The sequence below is a fragment of the Cyphomyrmex costatus genome, unplaced genomic scaffold (genome assembly GCF_001594065.2).
Source record: "Cyphomyrmex costatus isolate MS0001 unplaced genomic scaffold, Ccosl1.0 scaffold55, whole genome shotgun sequence".
Classification (NCBI taxonomy): domain Eukaryota; kingdom Metazoa; phylum Arthropoda; class Insecta; order Hymenoptera; family Formicidae; genus Cyphomyrmex; species Cyphomyrmex costatus.
This window is the reverse complement of record NW_017279708.1, coordinates 1326748-1349956: the sequence shown is the minus strand read 5'-3', so window position 1 is coordinate 1349956 and position 23209 is coordinate 1326748. Positions and strand designations below refer to the sequence as shown.

At 32.4% G+C, this 23209-nt stretch overlaps 1 protein-coding gene across 3 annotated transcripts; it reads right to left on the bottom strand.

Moving 5' to 3' along the window:
• Positions 1-6921: 6921 nt before the first annotated feature.
• On the bottom strand, positions 6922-23036 carry LOC108779140 (uncharacterized). 3 transcript variants are annotated; one of them, XM_018546511.1, is made up of 17 exons: positions 22206-23036; positions 20228-20323; positions 19727-19906; positions 19191-19397; positions 18419-18681; positions 18066-18255; positions 17748-17934; positions 16966-17060; positions 16630-16653; positions 16294-16338; positions 16115-16181; positions 15637-15804; positions 14736-14871; positions 14541-14648; positions 14019-14171; positions 13791-13823; positions 6922-6970 (listed from the first exon to the last, which is right to left on the bottom strand). In XM_018546511.1, the coding sequence occupies exons 1-16, from the start codon at positions 23034-23036 to the stop codon at positions 13796-13798; spliced, it is 2778 nt and encodes a 925-aa protein (XP_018402013.1). In that variant the 3' UTR covers positions 6922-6970; positions 13791-13795. The 3 variants fall into 3 exon arrangements, with proteins under 3 accessions (XP_018402013.1, XP_018402012.1, XP_018402011.1); XM_018546510.1 differs by lacking the exon at positions 6922-6970 and adding an exon at positions 13213-13406; XM_018546509.1 differs by lacking the exons at positions 6922-6970; positions 13791-13823 and adding an exon at positions 13213-13406.
• Positions 23037-23209: the final 173 nt, after the last annotated feature.

The window sequence follows — 23209 nt, the reverse complement described above, 5'->3', positions numbered from 1 at the left end:
ACGGCGCCTTTTGATCATCGTGCTTACGATATATAGTAGATATACATATCTCGTTTGTACGTCTCATCGACAAGACACGTTATCTTTACAAATTCCGCATTCGCGCGTGAATTATATAGGGATAATAATATATATCGATGAACTTTCTAAGCTTTTTTCTGGGTTCGTTTTTCCTTTTTTTTCACTCGGAATCGTTTATTCGATTATATTTCACGTACGATTTACTCGTGACATTTCTCGAGGCATATAAGGTTTTTCTCTTTTAAGTAGTACAAGTCAAGCGTAACGTCGACTCACACGTGAATTCGCTCGAATCAGCGAAACAAACGATTAAAAAGGCAAAAGGAAGACGTATAGAGAGAGAGAGAGAGAGAGAGAGAGAGAGAGAGAGAGAGAGAGAGAGAGAGATGACGTTAAATTAAATATACACACAATTATCATATTAGTTGCAGATGATCCTCGATACCGGACACAGAGAAATTATTTACGTACATTAAAGTGACAAAATGATAAATGTAAAAAAGAATATATCTATGCTCGATCTTATTATTTTCTAGTATATTAATAGTTTTGAATTAGAATATGAAAAGAATAAGATCAACTTTTGTGTGTTTAGGATCGTCTGTATGATAATTTCTAATATTATCTTTTATCTTTTTATTAAAAACTTTGCCACAGAGAGCTGCGTTTATTAAAATTAAAATACTTGTCACGATATGTGCACATGTAGAGAACTACAGTTATGTAACTCAATTAGATACACTTCTCTCTAGTCTGTGATTAATGTTCTTTAATTAAACGCATGCAGGAGTTCACGATGTACGAACGTACAGACTGATAGATTTAATGTACATTAATTCGCGTATTGTTATTTATCAATGAATTTACGTAAGATTTTATCAACTACATACACGGTACCATTATTTTTATTGTAATTTCTAATAAGAACTTAATAGAACAACTCTTTAATAAGAAACGAGAAATTATGACATAATATTAACAATAACTGTGTATATTGCAAAAAGATATTAAACTATGTGATATGCTGGAAAACGAAATGCATTCAAAGTTTTCAAGGCTAAAAGGTTTTCATCACCAAGGATAAAATCGTACAATTGAGTGCTATTAATACATTCTAAGAGAAAAAGTCGAGCAAACGATATCAGGAGACGCGGTAGTGTCTCAAAAACTGAAAGACACTACAAGTCTTATCCCGAGCCACCAAAGTCCATTTTTCGGGGGTGCATAATTACTAAAATATTTTGAATCGAACGTTATATGTCTTGAAAGGCGGCATCCCCACGAGTAATTTGAGTCAAAAAATGTTTTAATCGGTCAAGCCGTTCTGGAGATACAAGCGGTCGAAAAGTGATGATTTTCTTCTCTGTCCGCATTCAAGGCCATATTAAAACTTTCTAACATTCCTTCTCACCTTTCATTCACACCTTCACCATCTTCGACCCACCGCACTCCCTCTCCCACCCCTTTTTAAATCATTTTTTTACATATATATTCGTGATATATTTGTACTCTAAAAAGTAAGTGATATTCGAAAAAAATCATATCATAAAAATGAAAAATTTAAGCCATGCGTTCAAATAAGAATACTCAAAATTTGAACCTTTTTATCTAATAATAATATATTATCACGAAAAGTAACTGATATATTGTTAATTAAAGGTGCCAGTACAAAGTGAACATACATAAAGTGTATGTAACTTTTGGCCGATTTTCAAATCGCCTTCGCCTTCCGCTGTCCCCCTCATCTCATCGCGCGTGGTTCAAATGCCGCACGACGCTCGAGCAACATTTGATCTACGCAAGGGACGGTGAGGTGAGGGGAACAGCGAAAGGCGGAAGCAATTCGAAAATCAACCAAAAGTTACATACACTTTATGTATGTTCACTTTGTATTGACACCTTTAATTAATGATATATCAGTTACTTTTCATGGTAATATATTATTATTAGATAAAAAGGTTTAAATTTTTGAGTATCCTCTTTTGAACATGGTTTGTACTTTTTATTTTTATATTTTATGATATGATTTTTTCGTATATTTATTTCTCGTTCCTTTATTCATCGTCAATCACGCAATGATAATGTGTACTCATACCTTTATCGGCACTAAAAGCCACGCTTAATTTATTAATCGCGTGATAAAAGTCAATTATACCAACCTGTAAAATTGGTGTGTCCAAATTATTTCAGGTCCAAAAGGATACTGCCCTTAATAACTCGTACATGATAAGTATGGATCATCCTATACGTACAAAGGAAATTAATCATTTGCGTGAAAATATTGTTCATCTCTCTCAATTGCGTAAAAGAAAAAATTCTTTACTAACGTATTCAAGAATCGGTATTATTTACATAGAAAAAATATATAGATACACTTTATAAGAATTATCATCGACGGATATCTTTGGAAGATAGTAAGCGATACATATCACTATATTGACACACTGTTTCCCTAACACTTGTATAGCTTTCAACATGTTAATGAACAAAGTTGATATCAAAAGAAATGGGGTGTCCATTTAATTTTTTTTTTTAGAAAATTGAAATTACGTATTATTGAATATGTAAAAAGAATACTTATCTCAAATAATATTTATTTTTAAAATTTTTATCTTATTTCCATATTTTAATTTCCATTTAATTTAATTTCAAGTCTAACTGAAATTTTTTCTATGTTCTCAAATCTACTTCCCTTTAAATCTGTCGAAATTTATATGAAACTTACAATGTAAAACAAGTAACTGATCGTCAAGACTATTAGTTAACAATTAACATGTTGTTTCTTCCCACGATGACATAACTCAGATGAGGTACATTGGTATAGATTACATCGTACACTTTATCGAAGGAAAATACAATGAGAGTGTATGTGATGAAATCTTCCACAACTGGTACAGACTGACTAATCTCAAAATATCGAAAAAATTTGATGTTAATTGATGGAAAGAAAAGAGCGAAACTATGATTAAAAAAAATTCGTGGTTTATATGAGAGAAAAAAGAGATGACGAAAAATACGTGCGCGCGCATACACATTCCTTGAGAGTCTCGTCTATAAAGAATGTCTGTGCGATTCATCTCTAGTGCCTTGTAGATACCCCCAAGCGTGTCTGTACGATTAGGGATTAGGCGTTATCGATAGGCGAAAAGGCGAGAAAATCAACAGGAACAAAATTATATCCGCCACAGTCGTGAGGGTCATATATGCATGCTATATGATGTAATATGATGATGTAATCGCGCAGAATATAATCGTCACGCGTCGTGTGAAAGTGTTGCAATAAGAAAGATCCGTTACTCAGGACTAAATGTTTTGTATTGTTTTATCTATGTTTACGTTTCAAATAAACGTTTTTCATTTGAAAATTTGTTTTTCCCTTTCTTCTACCAAATTATAATATGACTATTAACAATACATAAGCAGTTATATTATTAGAAATAAATTGGTGAAATGACAAAATCAATAATTGATTAAAATAACGAATTCACAGGGCAAGTTCTTGCGCGTTTTGGTTATCGAATTGATAAAATGCCTGCACGGAATTTGAGAAATCTCGATTTGAATCTTGTGGCTATGAGGCCTACTAAATTATTTACAATATTTAAAATATGCTTATTAGCAACAATAATGTTGTTAACTTATAATATATTTAATTGTCATATTACGTACTCCAACTTCAGTCTAACAATGAGACTGTTTCAAGACAGACAAAATATTAATATCGACGCATAGTTTGTTTCAACTGAAAGTAGTAAAAATTCACCAAGACCAAATATAATTGATCGAATATAATCCTCTTCATTCATTTATGTTGAAATTTAAAATCATTTTTTCTTTATGCTATACTTATATTACTTTATGTAATAGCACAACGTAAAGTTTAAACGTACATTTCTTCACTTGGTAAAATTTAAAAAATTACGTACATTTAGTATCATATTTTGACGGATTCAATAATGAAACATATTCCTTGCGAATAATGAATCTTATTCGCAAGGTTTTCATTTGCGCTTGTTTCTTTGGTTTGTATCCGACTGAACTCGTCTACGTATGATGACGTGTGTATAATACTTACATACACATTGAACGACGATATTATATATCCTCCATGGAAGAAAGAAAGAATGTATCAGGTATGCGCGTTGCAGTCACGGTATGTGCTTTTATCCCTGGCCATGACAGAAGCCTGACCTAGTTGCAGGAGCTTGCACTTTGTGTGTGACGTCAGGATGCGCAGGAGACCCATTCACGAGTCTTGGACGAAATAGATCGGGGTAGATATGATCCACCGATGAAATGTCATAGTTCATTCAATGATTCGCTACAGTTTCTCTTTCTCTTGTTCATTCTTTGCGTATCATCATACTGTGTATATCTGTCCTTTCTCTCTTTATATAATAATTAATCTTTATCTGTATAAAAAAAAATACTTTACTTCTCTTTGTAAAAATAGCTCTTTTCTTTAATGTTAAAAATCCAGAAACTATTGTCACGCGCCAATTTTGAGTTGTTCAGATTATTATATGTTCCTAGTATAATTAAAGGATTTTAATTCCCGTGTTCTTTTATTATACTATACCTACATATATATATATATATATATATGTGTGTGTCGTGTGTATTGAAATAAGTCTTATTTTAAGATATGATAATCTGTTGATTAATATGCTCCTTTTATCATTCCGTAAAGATTACAGGATTGATAGATTTAACTTCCTAACAATAATAAGGCTATTTTGTTAGCTAATATTATCATCGTTAAAACCAAAAACAAATGTTATTACAAATAATCCTACAAATAATGGGAAGATACTGACAATGAGCGAAATAATTCAAAACCGATAATAGCTTTCGCGATAATTAATTAATCTAATTCAATTAATATTTCAAAGTGTAGAAAATTAACATGTCCCGAAAACCTCTTACGTTTTTGTAACGAGCTGCGAGGACTTTTTGGTCCCACAAGCAGATGCCTGGAATGATTTCGCCTGATTATACGCTGAAACTACGACGAGTAGCATTATATTATTAATTTTCTCTCTATAAAGATTTTCTCTCTATAAAGAAGAACGCAGCTTGCAGCTTAGATTATCCGATTGCCGATTCTTCGTTTCCTTTTCCCGCTACGCAATGTCTTTGGCCCAGTTTTCTCACCGGCATAGTGACGTCATTCACGTCATTGAAAAGGCCACTGACAACGCGTCCCAGTTCCTGCCGCGGCAATTCCGTCATTTCCGTCGCGCAATGCGGAACAAACTCGGTCGGGGTTTAATCCTTATTGTAACCTTCGATCTTTTGCCGCGTTCAATCTTGAATCTCACCTACGTAGTTACGTATATACGTGCGTGAAGTAGCCTATATTGTACCTACCGTATCTATTGCGAGAATCTGCTATTCTCTCTCGACATTAATTTGCGCGAATATCGCATAAGTGTCGTGCGCATAAGATCATACGCCTCAAAGCAAAATGACCACTTTTGAATTAATATATATAGTACATCAAATTATCTTAAGAAAACTTGAATCAATTTTTATGATAAACGTATGTGATTATCCGAAAAAAAAAGAAATAATTAGATTTTGCTCGTTTTTTTACAATGCAAAATATAAAGAAAAAACTGTCTATAAATCAAGCGGTAATAAGGTTTTTTTTATATAATAAATTTCTAGTTTACAATGTTAATAAGAAAAACAACATAAAATAAAAATAATAATATCGAACAATATCAATTAAAGAAGACTCTCGAAAATTTCAAACAACAAGAATAGTAAGGCTAATGAGAGCTATTCGCTGTTGTTAGTGCGATCATATATAAGATATGTTAAAGTGTGAATATTATATACTATACGTAAGTAGTTTCCCCCCATTGCGCGCCGAACATCCGTCGAACTTAAAACGAAAATCTAATTAACTACCGTAGTAATATCACAATTTTATAATTCGATTTAATAACTTACCAAGGCGTATAAGGTAGGCTTCCACTACAATGCCTTACTGATGAGTCCAGTAGTGGAAGCCGGGACGAAACGCCAAACATTACGTGATATTCTTCGCAATATATAATATTAGAATAAATTATCAGATTTAGATTTTAAATTGTAATTTGACTCTTATTCGCCCTATTTAACGTGTTAATTATTATTATATATATATTTATATAATCACAGATTATATTGTATATTAAGTGTGTGTGATGTCTCTCTTTCTTTTCCGTTTTCTTCTCATTATTTTGATATTGTATTTATGTGTACGTAATACTATAGATTTGAAAATATAAGATTCAAATTAAAAAGAGTAATAAGAAGAATCAGCTGGACATTTTAAAAGTATAGTACAATTATACATTGTGTCCTATAACGTAAGTTATTTTTAAAATCGTTATCACTTTATCAAATTGTTTCAAACTTATAATTATCTCAAACAAATTAGGTATCGCTGAAAAAGTATATATATTTGTTTAAAATTGAATTATTTTATAAAATTTTATAGTTTTATTCCAATATGTATATACGTTCTTTTCGTATACGTTAGTACATATCCTTTGTCGTTATTTTTGCTCTAACAAACGATTATTATTACATTTAATACAAAATTTTATTAGTAAATTTATATTATATTTCTCTAATGTGCATGCATACATCGTCGCGATAAGGACATCGAGTGCCCTGCAAGTAAATCGAATCAATGGTATCGAGAACAAGAGGAGAGAGAAGCAGAGAAGTGGATTCGCCGCATCCCATTCACCCTGTCTGTGCCCAGCCAACCAACCAGTCGCGTTTAAGCGGCCGTGGTTGGAAGGAACGCTGTACAGGTTGAAGCTGGGAGTTCATCGACCTTCTTTCTACGCTCCATCCCGATGATGACGTGATATCGTTGCGTCACGTCGTCATAGCGACGAACCTGTCTTCTCTCAACGACGCACGCCCGGCGGGAAACTGGAACTTTGACCTGCAATCGGGTCAACAAACAAATGACACGGGATAACCTCATGACACCCCTTCTCTTTCGCTCTTTTCCACTCCTTTCGCAAAAGCGTAAAATCATCTTTCTCTTTTTCTTACATTCTATCGTATTTTGAAGCTAAAATTCAGGATATTCGAATCAAATTGTAATATAATTGTATATATTCATGTACAATTATATGTGTATAATAACATCAAAATCTGCACTATCGCATAAGTATTTGTGCCGTATATTAATTTTTCGACGAAGTATCATGTGCAACATGCCCATATTGTTATTTAACAAGAATTTCAATGGGGGCACTGTAATTATTCAATTATCTGCATTTAATTAGATTCAATAGAATTTTTGATTTGTAATTCCAATATACAGGGTGTTCATTAAGTCGCGGACCGGTCTAATATCTTTTGAAAAAATAAAAATTTCGAAAATCGCCGAGACACGTCAAACGAGTTTTCACAAAATCTATCTTTTGCGGGGGGTTGCAACCCCCCAATCCCAAGGGGGTGCGGGGGGGGGGGGGGGCGGGGGGGGAATAAATTCTTAAATATGAGCCTAGCACAACTCAGCGAATCTAACGGTTGTGCTGATTTGTGCTAGGCTAGCACAATTCATGATATGCAATTTTGTGGTATTTGAATGACGGATACGAATGTTAGCGTTATTTTTATTCCGTTTTGTGAAAAATCGTTTTTCTATCACATCTTTTGTTGTTAATGTTGTTATCATTATTTTTGAATACCACTTTAGCAGAATGTTAGCACAAATTAGCACAACCTAGCACAACCTTAAAAATTGAGAAAATCGCAAAGTGGAGGGCTGGCCTAAAATATGTTTTTTTTTTAAATTTTTTAACGTATTTTTCGTATTTTGATATTAATATTCGAGCACAATGTAGCACAAACCTAGCACAATTCAGCACAATTCTCAAAATAAGTGAATTCAAATAGTGGGAGGCTAACTTAGTATAAATGCCAGTCTATTATAGACGCAGCTGGTGACTGGACTACTTATTAATATAATTGCATTATGGCCATATAATCCTACTGAATACAATCAATATAAATTTAAGAATAAGAAGCCATTTTTCTCTGAAATAGGCCTGCCACGCTCTTACTAGACAGATTGTAAAATATTACATACATTAAGAAAATATTTACATACATTAAGTAAAACATTACGTACATTGAATAAGCCATTAAGTAAAACGTTACGTGCATTTCTTGTTCTGCTATATCTTACACATCACTTGAACGTGAGATTATATGTACACTCAAATCGTATTTCTCATGCCATTTCTCTTGTAAGCTTTAAAATCATAATTTGAAGGTCTCATGATACTCTTATAAAATTAGTCAAATACGGGAAAGTATTTTTTGTTTAGGTATATGCTTGCGCATTTATACCTATATATGTGAAGATAAAAAATCTATATGGTAACTGTAATTTGCAATTTTTGGGGGATTCTCGTACCGGTTTGTACTTTTCCGTATTTATTTGTATTTTTCCTTTTATTTTGGAGAAGGAATTTTTATTCTGTATTAAGGAAAACGAAATGTGGCATGAGAAATACGAAATAATCGAGTTTCGTCGATAACTCCCCTTAACTACAGCTATAAAAGTTACACCAAAATTCTAAAGTGTTTTGTTTTTAAAATACAAACTATACGCACAGAATAATTTAATTAAATCTTTACTTTATGACAATTAATAGAGAAAGGTTTAAAATTTTTTACCCGTAGTTTTTTTTAGAATGTTGCAGATCGTATCAACTGCGTCTAAAATTTTTGCTTTGAAGCCATTATTATCCATTGCTATAGTCAATAAGAATTAATTTATTCTAGCCGTAGTGTAATCGAGATAAATGGTTATTTTAATCCTTCTTCAACTGATCGACAATCAAAGGAGTTGAATGGATGAACGCGGGAAAAGGATTGAATAGAGAGATGTAACGCGTATGTATAGAATCACAATATATATATTATATATATTATTTTCTGTAACATTAAATTATATAATTGTCATCTTATCGCCATTATAATTTATTAATAGTAACATTATATATATATATATATATATATTATATGTAATTATAATCGTATTATTACTATTATAAATCGGCAATGCATAATAATTTAATAATCAACATCGTCATAATCTCTTTATATCATTCATTCATATTAAACTGGAGCGGAATCAAGTAAACGAGCGTAAATAGATACAAATGAGCAACTTATTATTTCGACGAGAGAGTGAACGACGCGACGCATGACATTGGCCCTTCACTCCTACTAAAGTCGTTTATTTGTATTTGTTCGTGCTCGCTTCCTTGGTTAAATCCGGTTTCATACATATACAGACAGAAAAGATACGATCAATGTTGGTTTGAGAATCAAAAGCTTTTGCGGAACAATTGGAAATATCGTCCATAAATAGATTTTTTTTTTGCTTGTGAAAAGAGTGTATATAACAATATTATACCACATCATTAGAGGCACAATTGTTGTCGCTTATATATCTCATCTTAGCGTCAGTGTTCCATAGCTATTTTGATAATTATGATGAATCGCGTACGCGCGACTCATGGTCTTCTGTAAACAAGTGGAAAAGAGAGATGTGCGTACAAAAAGAGATTGCAAAGCGCGAATGAGGAAGAAGTTTATCTGTATCGTATGTAATTATCTTAACGATAAATTGCTTTGCAAAGTCATATCATTATTGTACTTTCAATTACGCACATGTAACTGTGCAATGTTTCTAAACAATAATATATATGGTTATTTGTATAAAAATTGGCAATTGGTGTTATTTTTATCAATAATATTTAAGCCGCTCTAGTAAATGTATAATATATAATTAGTTGATTGTAACTTGCAATTGTAAATATCTAATAGCTGGTTCTCTATAAATCTATCGCTAACAAATCCACAGGTAGAAAAAGAAAAACAAAAATCTCGATGGATTCTATGAGAAAGAAACTTTTCGTGAGAATACCTAAAAAATGTATGTATATATAATATACGTATAATATTTCTTTTTAATTTTACTGTGTTTCTGATATAGTAAAGTAATTGAAATGTTTTGCGCTTACACATATATGATGAAGAACATTCAAGATATATGTATATAGAAAAATACACACATATTCCTCTCATCGATTTTATTCCTGTTTCTTTTTCTTTTGTATTGTGACATATTGAATTAATAAAATAAAGAATCTTATATTGAATAATATTTTATATTGTTTAGATATATATTTTTAATATTAATTCTCCGACAATAAGTAAGAATAACCTGAATGTGAATATAGGTGTATATAGAGATATACTTCTCCCTTTTTAAACTTGATAAGTTAGATTCGCGCTCAATGGATACAACACACGCGTAAACATGCATTGCCATCATAAATGACATAGCTCTGCTAAAATTGTAAGAGTATATTTCACAGCCTGTATGTGTACAGGAAAACTCGAAATCGACTCGATATATACTACGTTTTCTCGATGTATGCATATGTATGTATGTATATTAGTGGATTAACGATTGACACGCCTATTTGTATAATTGTCGCTTTTTGCTTAGCACCATTCGTTCGCAGTTCGCTGACTATAAAGCTCGCGTCTCTCTCTCTCTCTCTCTCTCTCTCTCTCTCTCTCTCTCTCTCTCTCTCTCTCTCTCTCAATATAGTTTACTAACATTGTAGCTTAATCAATTGTAATTCTATAAGATTATTAACGAAATTATGATGCTGCGTATCTAGTATTTTTTTAAATATAAGTACAAAACTACAATAAGAAGACAAAATTCATTTACTTGCATTCATTATTAAACTTTTTGCAAAAATTTAACTTTCTAAGATCATTGTGTGTGTGTGTGTGTGTGTGTGTGTGTGGCGCGCGTGTATACATCGCAGAGTAGGTATATCGAAATACATCAACGTTAAAGTGCCTGACGTTAATTTTGTGTTTGCATTTTGATCGCATTTTGTACTCCGATGATGTTCATTATAGCGAGATGTAGAAATCTAAAAGAGAGTATGTACATAATTCATCATAATAATTTAATTAATAATTTTTTTATGTATCTTGCTATTATTCAATACGTGAAAAAGACTTTTTCTCTCATTTTGTATAAAATGTAATTGAGGAATTGCTGAAATTCTAAAAATCTATGTATGTTTGTAATAATTCTTTCGCGTTTAATTATCCATATTTAATCTTCCGCAATTTTGTATTAATTTGAAAATTAAAATACGCTAAGTGAAAAGAATTTCGATGTTATTTCCAGCATTATTTCCAAATAATGTATTAACAATCAAGTGTAGCTTCATACATATTTACACACAACATATTTAAATATAAGAAATAGAATAAACTGATATTGGATATTTTCCTTGTTGTTAAAAAGTTTCTAATATTACCAGTTAAACTGCATCATAAACGCTTACTTAACACATGTATTCAATTACGTATTTGAATCTGTAATATAATATTCAAGTAATATAATATTTATCTACATTGACGTACATTCGATAGAATTTCCATTAAAATGACTTGCTTTCATAAATATGGTAACCAACATAAGATATCCTCGTCGTTTTTTGCCGTGTAATTCCATCAACATGCGTTTTTACATCATAAGGCAAAAATATACAGGTACACAGTTGATAAATGTTTGTGCAAAATATGAGAGAAAATTAAACGAATTTGGCAGAGCTTGTAGATGTAATAACCTAGGTGTATTTTTATCATTATTTTTCGTTATCATTTTGTAACTATTTAGTTTCATGGTTATTACTATCATAAAGATGTTATCGTGATTATAGTATATTTACCATAAATATCATTATTTTATTAGTTCTTTCATGCAGTCGGCGAATAATACACACCATATGTACACTACATGACGTTTTTCTTGTAAACAGTATATAGAGTTTCTGTAAATCATACGTTAAATTGTTTGCAGATTATACTTCCATATATACACAAATGTATACATATTATATTTCTATTATAAATTGTATGATTTTTACACTTGTTGTTCGTATGTAATTGCACATGCTCTTTAACAGTGTGTGTGTGTGTGTGTGTGTGTGTGTGTGTGTATCTTAAATTATAGTATCGAATTCTATCGCATTTTGGCTACTTTAATAAAAAAAAAGTAATATGATAGAATTTTACTCTGCAACGATTTTTTGGACAAAATTAGATGCTAATCGATGCATAATGATGAAGCGCGAGCTTTTACATTACTATCATTATTGGAAGTTAGAAAACTATTAGGGAGACGAACGAAGACGTTTCGAAAGTTTTACGTATGCGCGCGTATTATACGAAAGCGTATTTTTCAAATTCTAATTTCAAGATCGGCTTTCTTATTATTATCATGTAGAAGACGTAACGATCAGTATAAAAGATCGATTGATTAAAGAGCAGTAGAGAAATGATACATAACTTATTTTGCAAAATTTGATCCTTGATACTCTACAACATAATAAAAGGATTTTAAATTTACAAAATAAATTCTTATTTTAACATTTGTAATTCACTTATTGATTTTTATAAGACAATAATTTATAATTTATGGAACATAATTTGCACCTAAAATTAAATGTAACAAATTTTTGCATTCTAATAAAAAATCTAATTCCATTTACATGAATACAAACGTATTAACTTCTATACTTGACAAATATTGAAGAATACGTAGCTTATTGAATTATTACTAGTTTACAGCAAAAAATTACTTTGAAGGTGTCTTACATACTTGGATTTTTTTAAATGAAAACGCTGAAAGCGCACGCAGTGCCGCACACCGAATTTTTCCAGCACATCGGCTTTTCGACATAATTAACATTTATAATGAATCTCCCATCTGCCCCATTTTCGAAAATGGCGACAAGTCATTGGTAGATTTACATAACACGACTAAGAAACAAAATATTGAAGATTAAAGAAATACATTTTATAAGGGATGAATAATACAATTTCTGCTCAGAACTTCAATGTTAATCCTTTTTTTATTAAAAATTATTAAATATCAGAAAAAAGTCATTTTTGACATATTAAATTTTGATTATTTTGGAAGCCTGGCGTACTAGTGAAATTTGACTTATGTGTGGCATTGTTTTCAATACTTCAAAATTATTTATAAGAAACATCTTTATCTGATCAAAATAATTTAAAGACACATTTTTTTTGTAAACTACAGTATTATCTTTTCGCCTCGAATATGGAAGAACTAAAATGTGATGAACGTACAACTTTTAGAAACGGATTATGATCATCGTTGTGTCGTTTTAAGTTAAAAAATAATTCGCATGTCCAAAATTTAACGTATCGTGCATATAACGCGATTTCGTTATCATGAACATAGGAGCATCGAAGGCTTTCGTTCGAGTGGTGGAACCTTGATGTATGTCCTAAAAATCATAATAATTAGTGGATAAAATTGCTCTCTAAATTTTTGATTAGATAAGGAAAATAGAGATAAAATAATTATACACATATATATATATATATATATATATATTACATATGTATATTAAACAATCGATAGTGCTTAATTGACAATAACGTTTTCAAAAGATTATACTTTTCGACCAATCTTAATGATATACGTATAATCAGGACGAAAAACTCGGCTAAAGAATATGTATAGGAGCAAGCAGAATTAATGCATTTTCGCAAGCACAAATTATCAAACGTATCACAGACGTATCGATTAATCTATTGGGGACAGGTACTTTCTCATGCGCGATACCATTAGCAAATTCACACTCATTTCTAAATTTTGCAAGTCTTACCTATCCTATTCGCTCAGTACTGGTAGTAAGGACCTTACGCGAAAAAAGTTGTATTAGGACATGTTTCGTAAATTTATTAAAATAAATAATTGTAATAATGTTTCAAAATTTTTTGAAAATTTAATTATAAATATAACTAGACTCTATTTATTTTTATTAGAATTTAGGAATATTCAGTTTAATATATTTAAAATGATAATGATGTTATATAAGATTTAAGATACTCACAATTCGATGCTCTGGATAGTGGATGTGGGACATGTTGTATCGACTTTCACATGACAGTGTTTGTGACACTTCATCTGACAGTCTCTACATTCGTAGCCCTGTTTACCAAGCCTTCGTGCAAGAGTTCTTTTACATACTTCGCAAACTGTTCCTCTAAAAATAAAGTGAGAACGTTTATATTATTATAATTATAAAATTTCAATTATATTTCGCGTATGTCAATATGATATTCTCGATTAAACAATGAATGATTTAAATCAGCTTTTCAAAATATTTTATTTATTGTTGATCAATTCAGTGATAATCAGTACACACGTTGCTGACTATCATATTATATCCTAACAATTTATTTGTTATAATATATTAGTTAAACAATATACGTATATATATATATATGTATATCTTTTGTACGCTGGAGATATATTATTAGACCAATATTGGATTAATATTTGGTCGATATTATGCCAACAATTGTACTATACCAGGGATTGACAATGTTATCAACAAGATAATACAACTTACCCCGTCATGTGCTTGGCAATAAATGTGTGATCGTTAAATATGTGCAGCTTTGTCCCCTTTTTCCTCCATTTACTTTTTTGTGCGAGAGAAAGTGGTACGAGATAATGTCTGGAATTATAGAAAATATATAAACATGTCTTCTCCTAAAAATATGTAGTCAGAGAGAGAGAGAGAGAGAGAGAGAGTTAAACTTACTTCTTTATACCGTTTTCCAAAGTTTCGAGAACGAGCGTAGAAGCTTCATTAACGTATGTTCTCGTAGAGGTACCGCTTATACCAGAGGCTTCGCTCAAACTCGATCGTCTCGATTGTTCTGGTATCGACAGATGTGCTACAAAAAAAATAATTAATTCGTATCAGATATACACTAACGTTTGCTAATACAGATAAAAAAATAGAAAAGTAACTTTTGAAGGGCAAGAATAAATAAATTATATATTAATAAAAAATCCAAATGCCACACGAGCGACATATATTTGATCTGCGCGCGGGGCGGTGAGATGAGGGGGACAGCGGAAGGCGGAGGCAATTCGAAAATCGGCCGAAAGTTGCATACACTTTATGTATGTTCACTTTCTACTGACAGTTTTATTAATAATATATTAGTTATTTTTCATGGTAGTATATTATTATTAAATAAAAAAGTTTAAATTTTTGAGTATTCTTTTGTGAACATGGCTTGAACTTTTCATTTTTATGATATAATTTTTTTCGGATATAATTCTTTCTTGCTAGCAATACTTACCAAAGTTAAATACCGCAAGAGTTACATACACGTGAGCAAGACAGAGCGTGTACAAATGAGTAATAAAATACAATAAAATTAATCAAAAAAATGACTATAAATAAAACAATAAAACTAGTAAATCTCCTCGATAAATCTCCTTTGTAACAGTACGGATATTTATATCAATCGCAACTGAACAGATCTTCTTAAACACATATACATATAATAGATATCAATTAACACACAATCATTAAACAAATGTCTTGCAACAAAAACTATATGTTATTACAAACATGACGCAATTAATTTAATTTATAAAAAAAGAATGCTAAAATAAGTGTGAACTGTACATATCGAATTAAATCTTACCAGATCCAGGATCGCGGGCTCTGTCGGCGGATATGGATCTCGAATGAGCGTCTTCGTGATTGATCTCTCCTTCAGGACCCACTGATCTACTTCTCGTCTTGGATCGACTCAGTCGCTTCTTTATGGTTCCAAAGAAATCACGTCGTTTTCTTCGTGTTCTTCCTCTTTCTATACAAAATAAATGTTATTGACTATATTTTACAATTATTATAAGAATAAGATGATACAAGAACATGATAAATGCAATAAGAGAAAAATTAAATAACTTTTAAACCAGTTAGAGAATTGTACTCATATTTTATATTATTTTATATACAGATACTGAGACGTAATAATAAAATAATGTTTAAAATATTTTCATATTTCAGTAATACTTAACATCAAATGTGATACATACTTAACATAAAATTATAATTTTATACCATTAATTTTCGGGAATTGGAATTTTAATCGTTTCAAAAACCTTGAAAATTCTCACCTTCCGAATTGGAGGAATTAGGCGTGCTTTCTGGTCCCGAGATAGCGTTGACATCTTTTGTTCCATGCTGCACAAACATTGTTATTAAAAAGTTATACAAGTAGGTGCAAAATCGATTGTTTGTCGCCATCGTAAAATTTCATTTATAAAGACAAAAATGATATTACATATTTGTTTACCTCCGGAGACACTTCTTGCCAGTTTCCATTCTCCGTCAGAGCAACCTATTACACATTAGTAAATACACAGCACTCAACCATGGTTAATACTTTCATGAAACAAAAGAAAGATACTTTAATGTTAAAATAAATTAAAATGCAACTCCAAATAATGACACTTTGAATTGGCTTATCAAACTTTGTTTCATCATACAACGATGTCTCTCTTAAGTTACACATCACATTGATAGAACTATTCTTGAGGTTTATTTATGTTTTCACGTTATAGACAAAAAATAATTATTTTTGTCACACGAAATGCAAACAACTAATCAATATTACGTACTTAATTCTTACCTTAACAATCTGCCGTTCTGTTTGCTGCAAGAGAAGTCAAATAAAAATCATGCTTTAGTAGAAAATCACAATAATCAGAACAAAGAACATATTTATATCAAGAATAAACAATAAAACAAATTATTAAAACAAATAATTCTCGAAAAATCAAAACAATTTTTATTATTCACACACAAATTGTTCTACGAAATCCTTACGGAGTATAATTAGAAACTTTAACCTTCCATTTTCGTAGAAATTCAACCTTACTTTTTAGTTTTTATAATTTTATTTCACGCGAATGTTAATGTTTCGTGCAATAAAAAATATCTACATTTAGTTGCTTCATGAACTTACCCTTTGCTGACTATGTACAATCAAGGTTCCCTTATTACCGTTCGTTTGTCCGCTTTTGTATGGTGAATCCACAACGTTACCATTTGTCAAGTAATCTGCAAAAATATTTTTCTATAATTTTCATTTAAAAAATAAATTTGATAATATCTACGACTCTCTCTCTCTCTTTCTATTTCTATAAAAGCGTTGATTTTTAAATACCAGCATTTTCATCTCAATCTAACTTGTATAGAATGCTCCAAATCCCTCTCTCTCTCTCTCTGCGTTATACTTATAAATTTGTTCATTAATTTTTCAACTTTTTTTCAAGTTTTTATCAATCTTTCGTAATAAAAATTAAATATTATTGCTGTAAGGATGTAAGCGACTTAAAACTTGAAAAATAACATAGACCAAAACAATGTGAGTATTTATATGAAATTTTAGACTCTCTGTATATCTATATATTTAATTAATCTATACAAATAAATAATTTTTTTAATGCATTCGGATCATACGTGGTACAAGGAATGAGAATCTAATTATGCCAATTATATTTAAATCAGAGGAACGAATTGGAGGAATGGTTTCGACGTGCGATGAATGATGATATAATTTAAACAAACGAATTACATACTGTAGGGAAGTTCACAAACCGATTCTAATCACGAGAGACATTAGGTTGCCTTTTTTTACGAGGACAATAGAGGTCACTAATATACTAATATACTAAAAAGAAAGAAAAATCAATCAAATTAATATATACACACACATCAACGCCTGATAAGTAATTCGGTAATTACCCCCTTCCGACTGTGCGGCAGAGTCGTACAAGATAAGTGTACTGTTACCATTGTTGTAGTTCAGACTATTGCTGCTGATGACATTTTGACTGTAGGACCGGCTCGGCGAAATTGGCTTTATCGTCTCCTTCACTTTATAAGGCTTGGTCCCAATTTGTGGTACCTCTGCACCCTCGATGAATAGAAACTAAATATATTATATAACAGTAATATATAAGCAACAAATTAGCGATACACCATAAACTATACCATAAAATATATACCATATACTCTGTTTGATATCAAGTAGAATAAAAATTAATCAAAAACAATGGTTACCTCCACCGTGAGGGTGCCAGTAATGTCGTCTTGCTCGTATGGCCGTGCCTGAAGAGGTATAATTTGCCGTTGACTCGGATTCATGACGAGTTCTTCGACACCTACTATTCCTAGCCCCAAGAATCTTTGACTTTTGTTAACATGATCGAACACCTCTAATAACACTTCGCTCGTGTTATGGCTTATATCACTGTAAATGTACATCGAAGCTTAGCCGCTACAATACGAACATTTTTTTCGTAAAAACAAAGCATTAGATATAACAATGATATCTAGTAATAATAATACGATATAAAAGAAAGGAAAAAAAGAGAGGTGAGGTAGCCACATGAATTTTATATGGATATAATTACAATAAAAATGCCTCATCCCACAGCGGACTTTTTGTGTCTTTCTTTATAGAAGTCTGATTCTTTTGCGGCGGTTCATCCAACTCCACGACGCAGTAAGGCTCCACGGCTCCTTGTTGACCGCCGAGGTCGACAGCCCTTACAACCTTCACGAGCAAACGCCTCTCGCCAGGTACGTATTGCATTGGGACAGGCGAGGATGCGGGATGTCCTTGAAGACGTTGATGCGATAACGGTTGATGATGTATCATTGAATTCAAAGTGTTCTGTAAGTGAAATCATATCGCGATGAGCATATGATAATATAACAGCATGTGGTAATTTACAAATGAATTAAGTGTTACTTTCAACAATAGTTCTCTATATGCTTTTCGAAAAAAATGAATTATATATATGAATTGTATATTTTTTTGAGAGTCTAAGCGTAATATAATAAGTAAATTTTGTTGAAGAATGCGATAAGAAATTTAATTTACAAATAAATATGTAAGCACAAAGTTTTTCTTCCATCTTTCTAATAAGATGTCAGATTGAGCATCAAATTATTAAATTGCTTATCAATGTGATATTACTATATACGTTTCAAAACCGAAAATTTCGGCGCGCGGTTTAAAAAAATTGTTATTAGTGCAAAAATTCGTGCCCGATTTATTATTAATTTTAAATAATAAATTGGGCACAAAACTTTTGCACTGATCTATATAATATTTGCGATATCAGGTACTTTTTTAATCTAATTGACAACGTCATCAATCGCTTGATGTCAATAACTTACTACACTGTCGTAATGTGTAGGATATGAAAAGCCTGGCTGAGAAGGCGGCTCTCTCCATAATCGAGGACACGTGGGATATTGAGAAAGATTGAGATGAACATTGGTGCCACGCAGGGCACCCACCACAATTTCCGTTACTACTTCTTGTAACTGGCTTTCGTCCAAGTCTTTCTTTATTGTGCCCACCGCTGCTAGAGAGATCTTTACCTGTATAATATGGGAAATAATATAATATTATTATTATTGCGATTCATTAAGGGTACTTTGATTTCTCCAATTGAGCTGATCTTTACCGCGCGCAACACGGCCTCGTGGTTTATATTATTTTTCATTAAAGGGAACGTTAAAAATTCGCATAAAGATCTCTGTCGTTTGTTTTATGTATGTATATTGTTCAAGACAGCCAAGACTGTACAAACACGATGTATTGTCGAGATCAAGAACGAGTGATCATAAATAGCTGTGATTGCACAACGGAACGGAAGTTTCCATGTGTTGCATCACAGGAAATCCGTTGATAACAATGTTGCACGCACCTCAGGCCAGCCATCGCATTTCAGATCGATCAGCAGTTTTTCGGTGATGCAGACGATGTTGAGACGAGCTCGGAAACGATTGACATTGACACGATAGTGATTAACTTCTACCTTATCCCCTCGTTGCCGAAATGCTTTTAGCTGCAAAGCTGGAGTGGCCTCACAGTCGCATGTGATAGTCTAAAAATGAATACTTTTTTAAAAATGTGATTAATTACTAATTGCATTTAAAATAAATTATAAAATTATTGGCTATCTAATTATTGTTCTAAAACGCTTCAGAAAATTGAAATAGTTATATGATTGAACTAAAATTTTTTATATTATATAGTTTTTATACAATTATGATATTTAATTTGGCATTAAAGACGTTGCTTGAAAGTTTCTAAGGGTAAAATTGAAGGATTGATAAAATCGAAAAAAAGAAGTTACAGTGTGATATCTTGATAAAATTTCGAGTTCAAAAGGCTAATCAGAGCGGAAATGGAATATCTATCGTACCACGTCATCCTTGGAATCACATTCGCAAAAGATATTCGACAAGGTTGGCGGATAGGTCTCTGGAAGTACACGAACGAATTCAACACCAACTCCGTGCTAAAACATATAAATGTCTAATTACGACTATACATACTTGCCGACGAAATATTATACGTCTAGAAACGTCTACGTCACGCTTTTTTCATACACATATCATTATTATCTTATTGCCATCTTTTTTTTATCAGGCACGCAATCATACTTGTTTGCATATTCAGAATAAGAATTAAAAATAATTCGTAGTATACTGTATATACACAGCAATAATATACTGTCAATTAGATTAAACGAAAATTATTTAGACATGTTTAGATATATGTATAATCGCAATTCATAGATATATATTAAATTCAACTGTTATTATAATTAAGTTGTATTATATGTTCCAAACAGTAAAATTAAAACAGATAATTTTTACATGTCATATTATAGTATTACAAGACTACTTTGAGAAGTCACGATTTGATACGCTGTGTTTAAAATTTCGATCTCTCATCTCCTTTAAAAGGATTAAGTAATTCAATTTTCACAGAATAGCCATATTGTTTTTGCTAAAATATTAATAAAAAAACTAACCGTTACAATTATTTTCTTTCTTTTATAATTTTTCGATCGAAATTATAATTAAAAGAAATTTTTAATTATAATTTTTTTAACTTATTGACGTATATTATAACGCATCACGTCGTAACGTAAACGATTTTAAGCTACGCTGCAAATTATTGTTATACGTAGACGTACGATAAACTTAATTCAACCGAGCTAAAATTTGTGGTTCGACATTTAAAGAAATTTTAAGTTATTTCAGCAAAATGATGCCATCGGTTACAAGGACAGCGCCACACACAAACCGTAACGTCTTTTTATACAATATATACTATACATTATACAGAAATATAGTGACCTTTGATGTAATATATCTCTTGACCTATGTAAATAACCAAGAATGATTCAATATTCTAGCTGTCTATACACAGAAAAACAGAAAAGAATCACGAGAGATTAATTCAATTCTGTATATATCGCAAGATATTAATTACGATATTTTTTTGTAATTTATAGCTGCCGAGATAATTGTCAATGTATAACAGAGCTATAGGTTTTATTACTTACTAAACTAAACGATAGCTTTCAATTGCTTTAAACTTTTGTTTACGCATTTAATTCGTTAATTAATAGTAAAAGTATACTATTGAAAAAGCGTTCTTATACCTATATAAGATAAAAATAATAGAAAGTATATATAATATATATGTATATACATATAACATATGTTTAATTAATAATTTTTCACGAAGCACAAATGTGACGAAGTATAAATGAAATAATTGAGAATGCATTGGATTTTCGTGATTCAATAATGCTTACAATCACTTATGGAATGAATTATAAAAGGAAATAATTTTAAACGCGTAGTTCGATCGTTCGATATAAAACACGTTAGACAAAATAATCGTGAGTAATTCACTATCAAAAGATAGTGAGATTATAATGTTGCTGAAGATATCTGAAGATGTGCTTCCTAATTGGAGAGAGAAACTTTGAAAGAAATTCTCCATTTTGTTATAACTTAATAACGTACAATATCTAACAATAAGAAGAAATATACATGTATACAGATATCGTGCTCCGCTCGAGCTGGCTCGAGCGTTTGACCCAAGTCTCGAAATCATTGCATACGCACGCAACACGTCTCCTAATTCTCTTGTTACCTATTATATGTCTCGGGAAGAGTTCACCTTACCGAACGTGACGAATCTCGCGTAAAATTTCATGAATTTTAACATGTTCTATAAAATAATCGCATAGAGCTAGAGTATTAGAGACGTACTAATATCGAAATGAAATTCTAGAAAAGTTTGTGCTAAATGTATTTATAATGACAAACAAAAAAATTTGAAACAATGCAGATAATCGACGTTCACTCTTGCCTTCTCACCTCGTCTGTGGAGCCGATGGTAAAGTCATTAAGGGAAACCACCCAAGTGGCTAGGAGTTCATTGAGGATGACGAAATCGTGATGAAGCCACACGATCAGTTCGTTGACCCAACGTACAGCTTCGGCATCCGCGCCAGTCGCGGTTGGAAGATGCAGTGCTCTAGAACTTCGGGACGGGCTGATGAGAGCACCGGAAGTTTTCCGGGTCAAACGTTTCCTGATCGGCGGGGTGGGTGGCACGTAGCCTCCCGGCGACGGAGATCTTGCACCTGCTACCGCACTAGTACCACCACCGCCGCCAGCAGCAGCAGCAGCAGCAACAGCAGCAGCAGCAGCCGCCGCACTAACGGTACCACCACCACCACCGGCACTAATGGTACCCGCGCCGCCACCTGCACCACCGGTACCAGCCCTACTAATGAGCGATGACGACGATGACGATGATACCAGTTTGGACTTGTTAAACAGTCTTCCAACGATGGTACCAGCGGCACTCGTCGTCACGACACTCTCATGGCCATCCTTGCCAAGCTGCGGCGGCGGCAGCGGCGACGACGACGACGACGACGATGATGATGATGAGGCGACGGTGGTAGCAGCGGCGGCGGCAGCGGTGAGCTCGTTCAGCACGAAACGATTGTACACGTATTTGCCAACGCACAACACCACCAAACCGAACAACATCCAGCCGAATATCAGCATCGATAGCGTATCCATGGTCGTTTCACCAGTCGAGTCGAAACTGCATATCAGATCGTCCACCCGCTCGGCCAAGTCGGCCATATTGCCCCATCGTTCTACCAACCAAGTCCAATTGGATTCCAAAAACATTCTTTTCTATTTTCACCCGGGAGCAATCGCGGCCCCACCACCGCTCTATACTTGGCTATTAATATGCCATACGTGTACCCTGGGCTCCTTTGCCCACGCTACACGGCACTGCGATAGCATGCGATGTTCCTCCACTTTGTCGTCGTCGTCGTCGTCGTCGTCGTCGTCGTCTA

Bases quoted from the DNA above. Each gene is read 5' to 3' on its own strand.
- LOC108779140 (XM_018546509.1), bottom strand. From the start codon at position 23,036: ATGTTTTTGGAATCCAATTGGACTTGGTTGGTAGAACGATGGGGCAAT. The intron at 17,935-18,065 runs GTAACCATTGTT...TAATATATTTAG, and splicing joins CTGGCACCCTCACGGTGGAG to TTTCTATTCATCGAGGGTGC. The intron at 14,649-14,735 runs GTAAGTTTAACT...CTATAATTCCAG, and splicing joins TTGGAAAACGGTATAAAGAA to ACATTATCTCGTACCACTTT.